This window comes from Poecilia reticulata, linkage group LG16, assembly GCF_000633615.1.
Source record: "Poecilia reticulata strain Guanapo linkage group LG16, Guppy_female_1.0+MT, whole genome shotgun sequence".
NCBI classification, from domain to species: Eukaryota; Metazoa; Chordata; class Actinopteri; order Cyprinodontiformes; family Poeciliidae; genus Poecilia; species Poecilia reticulata.
Window position 1 is genome coordinate 6,959,301 of NC_024346.1, and position 11,439 is coordinate 6,970,739.

General features: G+C 37.2%; 1 protein-coding gene across 1 annotated transcript in view; it reads left to right on the top strand.

Moving 5' to 3' along the window:
• Positions 1–10,846, top strand: part of LOC103477758 (killer cell lectin-like receptor subfamily G member 1) — a 10,973-nt gene extending 127 nt beyond the window's left edge. The window contains exons 2-9 of the mRNA XM_017309691.1: positions 14–65; positions 1,120–1,190; positions 3,566–3,673; positions 5,600–5,713; positions 7,481–7,635; positions 7,731–7,846; positions 8,773–8,888; positions 10,544–10,846. Coding sequence (XP_017165180.1) covers positions 1,121–1,190; positions 3,566–3,673; positions 5,600–5,713; positions 7,481–7,635; positions 7,731–7,846; positions 8,773–8,888; positions 10,544–10,593 — 729 coding nt within the window. The 5' untranslated portion in view covers positions 14–65; position 1,120 and the 3' untranslated portion in view covers positions 10,594–10,846. The remainder of the gene's footprint in view (positions 1–13; positions 66–1,119; positions 1,191–3,565; positions 3,674–5,599; positions 5,714–7,480; positions 7,636–7,730; positions 7,847–8,772; positions 8,889–10,543) is intronic.
• Positions 10,847–11,439: the final 593 nt, after the last annotated feature.

The window sequence follows — 11,439 nt, forward strand, 5'->3', positions numbered from 1 at the left end:
ACGCTGTCTGGAGGCGGAGTGATCCGCTGGTCAGTACAGCGGTCCGCTGATTTCTGTTTTCAAAGGTGGGTCAAGATCACAAGTCATAGATAGGCATCATTATTAGAAGTGTTTATAAATTTGGAGCAGTTTGTTTTTCTTTTGTTGACATCAATAATTATTTTGAGATTTTTCTGTGCTTTAGAAGTGACTGCTTACCGCCGCTAGCCTGAATGCTAACTACCGTTAGTGTAGGCTTGCCAACTCAGCATCTCCCCAAAATACAGGACAACTCAACTGTGACATCATACAAATTTTATTATTTCATCAACATTTTAGTTAGATCCACCTAAACAAATCTTGTTTCTGTGTTTTCCATGTCAATTGATGGATTAAAATGAAGGATTTACCGGTCACACTGTGTAGGGTTGCCAACTGTCCTGTATTAACCGTCATGTTAAGAAAGGTGAAGTCCCCCGTACGGGACGCGCTGTGTTTCGTATTTGACTGTAGCCTGAAATTTTTATTTACGAACGCTAGATGGCACTCCGCTCCTTACTTACCGAGACATAGAAAAAGTAATATCGAAGTAGAAAGCTTGGCGTTCATTTAATCTACAAAGGATTTTTCCAGTCAGAAGTTACAGCTAATTCGAAAACTTTATTTTAAACACTTATTTGGAAAAATCTGCAAAAAACAAACAAAACAAAAAAAAACCGACTCTACCTGAAAAAAGAATGGGAATAAAACAATTCGTGGGTTAAGCCTGTCAGTGGCGACATGATTAAAGGTTTATGCCATCTGGAGTTTTCAATTAGATATGGAGATGAGAACAATTTAGCTCAACTAATAAATAAGTAAATAATCTTGCTTAAAAGATGTAAGGAAGAAAATGAAAGCATTTTGTTAATATTAACTACCGCTAGCTTAAATGCTAACAGAAAATATTCTTTAGGTGATAGAAGGCCGACTTTGTTACCGTCTTTATATTCTCATGCTGCATCAAACCCTGATGTTGTCTTTTGAAAGTGGAAGAGGAACCCGCCTGCTTTCCAGAGAACTACTTACAGGTGAGATCATTCAAGGAGACGTTACACATTTTCTAAAATCAAAATCTTCTCCTGAATTTTCTCCTTAAAGGATGGAGAACATCGAGGACAATGACGTGTATTCCACAGACAGTGTCAACAATAACAAATATTCTCCTCAAAGTAAGTGACTTTATATATGTAAAAATACTACCAAAATGTACTTAATGCATTTTAATTTCCTCTGTAAGAAGTTTTGATTAACATAACATATAAACATTGAGTGTTTGTCTCATCTGTAAAATCTCTCTGCAAGGCAAGTTTATTTTTAGCGCACATTTCAACAACAAGACAACTTTGCATGATGAAAACATAAATATGGGAGTAGCTACGTTACAGTGGCGTATAATAAAGGAAAGTAAATACAATTTGGAGTACGGGCTCCAAATTGTATGTAGTGATCTTTATTATTAATAGAGAATTCAAAGACAACTCTAAACAATGTTGGGGGCAAAGGTTGTGAGAGCAGTAAGAGTTCTCTCTGCAACTGATGGATTGCCAGTTTGATTCCCGGTCCATTCGTCTTCGTTGACTATGTTCTTAAGTGAGACACTTTGCCCAAGGGCCGATGGCGCAAAATTGCACCCTCCCTTCATCAGACCACCCCAGGGCAGCTGTGGCTACAGTCCAGGGGTCTCATGCATAAAGCGTGCGCACAAAAAATGTGCGGCGTCATATTTTACGCACAAGTCAGCACGTATAAAAATTAACTTTTGGTCAAATTTTGCTTAAATATACGCACACTTTTTCGCTGGCGTGAGAATGTGCGGCAGCCTCGGAAACTTTTTTTGTGGACAATATCAAAGTACAAAACGTCAAAACTCAACTAAACATCCTGAAGTCTGACTACATTCAGTGTTATTTAGACCAAGAAGCATCAAACCCGATGTTTGTCATGATTTTAATAGTTTGATGTTTTAACGTAAATGATGAAACTGAACCGCATTTATCCTCACACAGTAGCAAAATACGCACACAATAAAGAAAATAAAAATAGAAGGATGTGAAAACCTCGCTCAAATTTAAATAGTACTTTTCCTCAGTTTTTGTCTCATAAAATGTAATGCATTGTGTGCCAAAGTGCATATAATGCATCTTTAGGGTAATTTCATTCTGACTGAAAAAGAAAACAGGGATGGGTCAGCAGATTAACTCCAGACAGGTTTGATTATTTTTAAGGTGATTAACCCCTGTGTCCAACCGACCCCACACCTGTATACTTGTATCATTTGCCTCAGTCCTCGTACGCACAAAGGTTAAGGTGTACATACAATCACACGTATTCAAGTAGCTGCATAAAGGTGAGCCGTGTAATTGTGTAGCGCTTTGGCTCTGATGGAGAACATCCCCAATGCAAGGATTCAGAAGGAGCATTTGATCAGAGACCATATTGATCTGCTGGGAAATGTTGATGATGGTTTATGAGCGTTTAGATTGCTCAGACTGATCATCCAGACTGAGCAAAACTTAAAGAGCCGTGCAGTACCGGTACCGGTCCAGCTGCAGTCATCCTTCAGTAGAGCCACCGCGCCTTATGGACAGAAAGCATCTTCATTCTGTAAATGTACAACTTATACACATGATTTCACTATTTAGAATAAACGTCCACATTCCCACTCAATGGACCCTCTGACACGCTGTCTGCCTTTAAGTCCCGGCTGAAAGCGCTGCTGTTCTTACAGGCGTTTGCATGATCTCTTTATTTATTTTTTTACTTAGGTTTTTTATTTTCTTTAAAATGTATTATTTTTATTTTAGTGAGGTCACCTCACCTCAAAAGGTGCTTTTAAATGTTTAATTTAAAAGCACCTTTTAAATAAAATATATAATTATTATTATTATAAATACTTACACTGCTACAAACAAGGACGTTGCCATGGTTATTGCCCCACGTGGTGGCAGACTTCCGGGTATTAATACTAATTTACGCATGTATTTATGGGTGGCGACAGGACGGACCAGCAGCTGCGCTCAATTTCCCGCAAATTAGGATGTACAAAGGAAAGGTGCACGGCTGCATGCGTGCGCTCGGCTTTATACATCCGAATTCTTTTTGCGCCACACTTTTCTAAATTTTTCCGTACGCCAAGTTTTAGTGTGAAAACTGTGCACTCTTTTATGCGTGAGGCCCCTGGGCTGCACACAAGTTGCCTAACAGGCTGCAGGTGTGAGGAGAGAGAGAAAAAGAGGAAGTGACACAGGGGGCAAGGGAGAGCACACTGAGGGCTAGGAAATAAATGTAACAAAATAACTAGACAAAAGAAATATAATGAAACTAGAGTAACTAAGAAAAGTACTAGACACGAGAAATAAACAAAACTAGAAGCACTGAAGTAAAAATAGAAACAATGCAGAACTAATTGATAGAACAAAGGAACACAAATAATAACAAAACCCAAAACAAACTCAAACTAACCAAGATCCCGACAAACGCAGGCATCCAGGACCCCTGCTGAAGTAAAATTGTTCTACCTTACCAGTTTCATTGTTTCTTCCAGGTGAAGCAGATGCAGAAGAGGAAGCAGCAACAGTTCTTACTAGGTTTCGTCTGTATTTGGTGGGTTTAGGGATTTTTGGTGCCCTGATAGTTGGAACAGTCATCTACAGTGAGTTTCATTTCAACACAATATTTTTTAATTAGCTCCCTTTAGGACAAGTTTTTAGAGGTTTAATACATTGGGGTGCAGTAGGATGAGTGGCTGGATAGACAGTAAACTCCTCCAAGTCTGAGGTCATGACTGCACTGAAGCCTCTGAGTTGGCAGATAGTCTCTGCCTGAAGGAGGAGCTTAAGGATCTTGTTCATGACGGATGGAAAATTAACCCAATTAATGTCAAGACTTCCAACATAAAAGCTCCACACAATTGACCCATCATGTGACTGAGTTTAAAAAGATAGATAAAATACTATCACCTCTTGGCTCCTATATATGTAATTTCATTATTTGTTCTTTTTTAATTTCATTTGTAATTTTTATTTTTTATTTTTTTTGTCTTTTTTGTTATGCCAGTATGGTGATTTATGTTCATTAAGGGGAAAAAAATGGAGAAGTTATGTAAGTTTTGAAAAGTAGTGTCATTATATGTGTAATCTCCTCATAAACAAAAACAAAAAAAATAAGAGAATAAGTTGGGTTTGCTCCAGAATTAAAGCCAATCAGTCGGGTTGGATCAGGCTCAGACATAATGTGGAAGGACTCATTCGGGTTGGGTTGGATTTAGGTCTGATATGAATATTAGCGCAGGTTTTCCAGATGCTGACAAGGAGGAAGTTGTGAAGCTACATGTTCAGACCCCAGCCGGTGAAGCGCTGCTGGGCCCTCATAATATAGTAGTAGTGTTTATTTTCACTTGTCATACACCCTTACAGGTGCCCAGCCCACGTGGGCTTACAAGACACGATAAAACATATACAAACAAGCAGACAGACAAATATTCTTTAAGCAAAAAGAATCCTCTTTCTAAGCTGCCGTGCTTTCAAAGTAAACTGTGCTAACTGAAACAAAAAGTACTTAAATAAATAACACATTTTATCCTCATCCGTTAAATAAAAGAAATCTGGATAAACATCAAGTATTTTAGTAAATAAACCATTTCTCAACCTCAAATACAAAGAACAATAAAACAAAAAGTGCACTTCACTCTCAATTTCCCTCAAATCACATAAACATCTTCAGTCTTCCTCTGGTACTGATCAGACACATCCGGTCTCCAAAGGCAAAGTGACAGATCTGAACTGGGCGCACATGGACCTTTGTGTTTTTGACAAGTTCCATGATACAGATGACTCAAGGCCATAGGCATCCTTTAGTAAAATATAAGTGCGTAATTTTGGTTTGTGTAAGACATCGACAGCCCACTTAAAAATAAAACAGTTTAAGCCGTTGAATATATAAGTGGAGTTGACTAATGGGGTTGTTCTATCAGTGTTTTTAATCGCTGTGGAGAAAAAGTTGATTAATGTGTGATGGGATCCGGATCGTCTGTTCAACTTGTTGAATATTGATTAAACAGGATAAAAATTAAAGGCTTCATCATAGACTAAGTCAAAAACATTTCAAAATTGACGGATAAAAGTAGTATGGGACGGAATATTTTTGACACCGTCCATCAAAATGACAGACAACAAAAGAGTCTAGTGCAACGTCTGTCTTTCATAAGCCACCAGTCCATCACAGGGCAACAAGGATACCAGCAGATCAAGCTACCATGCACACACTCATACTGAGAGCAGTTTAGAGAGACCAATTAGCCTGATAGTCATGAGTTTGGTCTCCGAGAGGAAGCCGGAGTACCCTGAGAAAATCTGAGGACATGCAAACTTTATGCATACAGACTCCAAGGATTCAAACCCTGGACCTTATTGCTGCAGGGCAACAGTTCTACTGTTGAAATATTAAATCAGTTTTCTGTTCTTTGGTTCTAAACTGAAAATACTGTCTGACATCCTGAAAAGATTGGAGAGAGAAACTGAAAATGTTGATGCTTTTCTGATACAGATGGATTCACTGACTAAGTTGTGTGTTTTTATAGTGAGTGTGAAGATGGCTGTCCAAAGCGAAAATATCAGTGACCTTACAGCAGAAAGAAAGTTACTGATTAAGGAAAGAAACATGATGGAGGGGCAAAGCCAAGACAATGGCAAAGGTGATTAGGTTTCTAATTACCTTTGAAACTTTGTTTTATTCATGTTTTTTTATTTTATTTTGTTATAACCTTCAATTGTAGACAGTTTTCTGACTATACATTGTCACAATTATCACAAGTAACAGTCCTCAAGGTCACCTGTCTGACAACAAAGTGTGCAAGTTAAACTTATTCATTAGCAACAGGTTTACAGTAAAGTCTTGATTGCAGAGAATACTGTTGTTTTTGAGTGAACCAAACACCTAGCCCTGTGGTACGCCACTTCTAACTAGAATGGTAGCTTAACTTAATCACTTTCCATTTTTGATCTGCACTTTACCTTTGAAATATTTGCTTGAGCAATTTTGACTAATAAAACATTAAATCAGTGATTTTTGAGAATAGGGACAAAACAGGTCCTATGGATAACGCACAAAATTTGAATAAAATATACACAAAATATAATTTTTTCAAATATCTGACTAAACTAACCTGGGTCATGTGAGGACAACAATGTATATTTTCCAGGTGTTTGCTGAATATTTTTTTTATTTTAAACATTGTAGTCGGTGGATGATGCCTGTAAAATCCCTTGTCCAGGAGCAGAACTCAATACATTATAATAGTTTAAAACAATTAAAGATTAAAGACAATTAAGTATAAGTAGTCATATAAATTATTATAAAAGTATCAATAAATTGAATTAAAAATAATTTTTATATATTTTCCAACTCCATTGAAATTTGTCCCTAGTTTTTGTCGACACCGTCAGAAATGAAAAGAATGTAAAAAAAATCAGGCATTATTGGGGGGCACCAGAACTTCTGAGGACCCCATGACCACTTCCTGTTTCTTCCTTTGCTAAGAAGGCTAGTTAGCTCTGGTTACCTCATGTTATTCTTCAGTTTATTCCTAAGTTGTTTGTCACAACCATGATGTGTCAACACCATAACTGACTATTTACAAAACTTTGATAAAATTTTGTGAAATAAAAGCTTAATTTTGGTAAAATGTAAAGATTTCATGGAGCTACAATATGGCTCATCAGCCATATTGTAGCTCATATATGAGTATGAGCTACAATATGGCTTCATCATATTCTGGAGGAATATGATGTTATTCCTTCAGAATAACATCATATAAATACAGTATAGGTAGTTTGGCATTTTCTCAACTCTGTCAGATGTCAACTCCATCAGTTTTTCTGACTCTTTCAGTAAAATTGTCAAATCTCTCTTAAATGTGCAGTTAATTCATTTTAATGTATTTTACATAAATTGCATTACTTCACATGTATCAGGTTTTTCATTTTACTCGCTAGTTTGTCACCTTCAGTTCAGTGTCCACACCGTCAGATGGACTTTTTTTTTGTTTGTTTGTTTTAAATACATTTTTTTTTTGTTTTTTGAGAAGCATTTGTCTGTAAAATGAGTAAAAATATCACTAATAGGGTATTTTAAAAATCATTTTATTTTTATCAGATGGTGATGACCAAGTTCTGGGTCAGGTTGATTAAAAATGTAAGTTTTTAAAAAATGTTGCAACTGGGAGCCTGTACCTTAGCATCTTTACATTTCCAAAACATTATTTGTCATATTTGCATACATAAGGTTGATAAATATATTTTTTTTTAATTGGGGAAAATTAAAAGCCATTTTGTCCCTATTCTCAAGAATCACTGAAATATGTATGCAAGTTTTTTTTATGCAACTATTTTTTCTATTTGACATTATTTTTTTACCAAAATTTCACTTATTTCTGCTCTTATCTCTTATTTAATGGAACCAGGGTGTTACACATGCCCGGATGACCGGATTCTCTTCAGACAAAAATGCTACCTGTTTTACGACGAACCAGCTCCTTGGAAGACCTGGGAAGAAAGTCGAAAGTTCTGTCAGAAGAATAGTTCAGATTTGGTTATAATCGATGATCTGCAGGAGCAGGTAAAATCTAACGCCAAGTTAGAAATCTAGAGCTAATCTCGAAATGACTTCAAGTATGAAGATTTATGACAAGCTAAAAAATAAACTGTTCACAGAAATTTGTCAGCAAACACATCAAGTACTACTCTAGTGAACACCACGGATACTGGATAGGACTACAACATGTTAACAACACCTGGACCTGGATTAGTGGACGTGCAGATACTCTTGGGTAAGAACTACGATCTAAAAATATACATATTTAGGTAAAAATGTAAATATATTTTGTCAAGATTGTAGAAAAGTTAAATGAACTGAGTGACAACGACTCCAGGATTTCCAGGACTTCTTCCAAAACCAAACCTTAGTGGACTGTGAGACATGATTGGGTTCATTGTTCTGTTTGGACGTCCAATGATGTCAAAGCTTACTGGTGCCACCAATCCTTGCTGCTGGTCTTTAGCAGTTAGTCAATTTTTTGTTTGGCATTAAACCAAACAAAAAATAAATATATAAACTCTAAAAATATGGCTCTCATTGTTGGGTTTTATTCGTCTATGAACATTCARGTCATTTGCCATCTTTGTGCTTCTCTTAATGGTAATGGGTTTCTCTGAACCTTCTGGAMGTWTCCTTGGACTAGGCCATTATTGTAGCATCYARTGAAGCATTGAGGTCARTAATCAGGGCATTTGAAGTGTTCTTCCTCAAACAGGATGGGTGAGGGTCGTCATTGTTACATCAGGGGAGATCAAGACAAAACACCTGGTTTACTAACGCAGAAATCTGAAGAAATCTGTTCAGAGGGAGGAATAATTTTAATACTGCATCATTGGAAGAAGGATTTCATGTTGAATTTGGATAAAATATATTTGTTAGATTAGTTCTGATTAAGAATTTGACTTTTTTTTTAGATAATTTGTTAAAAATATAAGAAAATTTCTCAATAATTTTAGATGCAATTGTAAAAACAAAGACATTTAGATCTAAAATCTTGTAAGTACATTCAACTCCTTTAATTTAATACTCGTCTGGCTTCTTTTTTAAATACTTATTTATATAATGACAAATGTAGATGGTGACAGTTATCAGTTTGACGTCAATGAGCTGCTGTGTGATTTTATTTTATGTTCTGAGGTTCATGTTCCTGTTTTAAAGGTTCTGGGTGAAGGACTTGCCATCTACTCCGGGATCAAAAGTTCGCGTGCTCCCAGAAAGAAATCCCACCAACAGCTGGAAACAAGGACTGGCTGGGCTTCTGAACAAATTCATCTGTGAGAGTGACGCTCACTAAATTCCACCTTACTAACTGTTCTCTTAAAATTTCATCCAGGAATACTTAACTGTGTCATGAATTTCTATATACAAGGTACTACATAATAACTAATCTATTGGTCATGTTATGTGATCTGTTTATTCTTTGTAATTTTTACATGCAGGCTGCACAGTGTCTCAATTGGTAACACTTTTGCCTTGCAGCAAGAAGGTCCTGGGTTTCAGTCCCAGTGTGGGGTCTTTCTTTTCTCTCTGTGCATCTGTGGGTTTTCTCCAGGCACTCCAGCTTCCTCCCACAGTCCAGAAACATTTCAGTTAGGTTAACTGGTGTCTACATTCGCCTGAGGTGTGCGTGGTTGTTTGTTTGTCCCGTCTGTCTCTGTGTTGCCCGGTGATGACTCTTGCCTGATGACCGCTGGAGACAGACATGTTGGAAAATGGATAAAACTTTATGGATATTTTTGTTTCTTATTTCAGTCTCTTGATTGTGTTCACTTTGCTGCAGCATCTTACTCCCATTTCTTTAGGAGCAGGAATTTCTTAGGGACATCTGTTCGCAGCCTGAATCTTGGATCCTTCTGTTCAGTGAGGAAAACTCTGGTCTCACACGCCACAAACACAAACTAGTGACTTTAAACAGCTTTATACATTTTACTTTGATATAAATATATAAACAAACATTTATGTAACCTTTAAAAAATAACCAACCATGTTTATTAATACAAAATAAAACAAATGTAAAGAGTGGCATTTACGAAGTGCTCAGATTTGCATAAAAAGCACATAAATCTTATGATTCCAATCGCTTAAGTCTTTTTCTTTAAATGCAAAATCAATGGACTCAAGTAAGAGCAGCAATAGTTAAAAACAAAAGAGTAGTTTTTAGAGTAAAACTACTCTTAAAAGTACCTTTTCCTCACACAGTTACTCAAATGTAACCAGTACTACGACTTTTCAACATAGACCAGCTGACTAGCATATTCTTATTAAATAGCTAATAATAATACATTTTATTTAAAAGGTGCTTTCAGGGCACCTAAGGTCACCTCACAAAAAATAAAAATATTTTTTTTAAAGAAAAATTCCAAATAAAAAAAAGAATAAAATAAAATGCCTGTTTGGGCCGCACAGTGGCGCAGTTGGTAGAGCTGTTTCCTTGCAGCAAGAAGGTTCTGGGTTCGATTCCCGGTCCGGGTCTTTCTGCATGGAGTTTGCATGTTCTCCCTGTGCATGCGTGTCCTCCCGGAGAAAACCCACCGGTACCGCACAGCTCTTAAGTTTTGCTCAGAGCTCCAGGATGATGAGTCTGGATTAATCTAAACACTAATAAACCATCATCAACATTTCCCATCAGATCAATGATCAATCGTTCCCTCTGAGTCCTTCCATTGGTCATGTTCTCCATCAGATCCAGAACGCTCCACAATTTCGCGGCTCACCTTTGCACAGTTACTTTCATACAGGTGATCGTCTACACACTTTAATCACCTTAAAAAATAATCTAACCTGACCTGTTTGGAGTTAATCTGCTGAGCCAACCCTGTTTTCTTTCTCAATGAGAATGAGACTATCCCGCAATTATAGGTTTTTTGATGCATTGTTTACTCCGACTTGTGCATAAAATATGGCACCGCACATTTTTATGCGTACGCAGGCTTTATTCATGAGGCCCCTGATCCGGAGGACGTGGAGCCAAGTAATTAGCTGCGGTGGATCGTGAACAGCTGGGAGGTACGGAGTCGTSCAGTTCTGGTGTCGAGGGCGGATGACTGAACGTTGGGAATCGCTTGAGGGCGAGAGGACCACAGCCCTTCTAGCTCAGATCTGCTTCTTCCTTGTCCTGAAGACTTTTATTGATGCCGCTTGTTTAATCTTATTTTGCGGACTGTTCTAAGATTTAGAGCTGATTGTATTTTTAAAAAATAAATTCATTGTAATAAATTATTGAAAACTTTGACAGGGTGGTTTTTGAAACTGCTTACTCAATCTTCCAATTCGTTACCTCTTTTTAACTTGTAGCTGGCTCATATCACCTTCTACTGAAATTAATGACACCGCTCGACTTCCCCAAACTCACGTTGTGACGTGTTAATGTATTAAAGGGTTGTAAAGGCTGAAAAATGTGCGCAGGACAAATGGCATAAATGCAGCAAATGCGGGAGCCCCAACATCAAATACAGATAGAAATGATCAAAAGTTGGTCCCTCCTCAGCATGCGTTCTGTGTCCTACGTTTTGTATTTTATTTGTCAATAAAATAAATATAATTCTTAATTTATTTAGAATAATCATAGCTACTGCAGTATGTGTAGTACGTTGCAAAACTAAAGAACGGCTTTTGACTGAAACTCGAGTCCTATGTTCATAGTAACGAGCCGTTCTAAAGAATCGGATTATTGGTAAACAATTATTATTATGCTTTTGTCTTTAATTTGACTATTTATATTCCGCTAGAGAATTTGGCTGTAGAACTCCGACTGCGGCTAACAGACAGAAGAACGGTGTGAAAAGAACCACACGATGCGTTCGCTGTCTGGAGGCGGAGTGATCC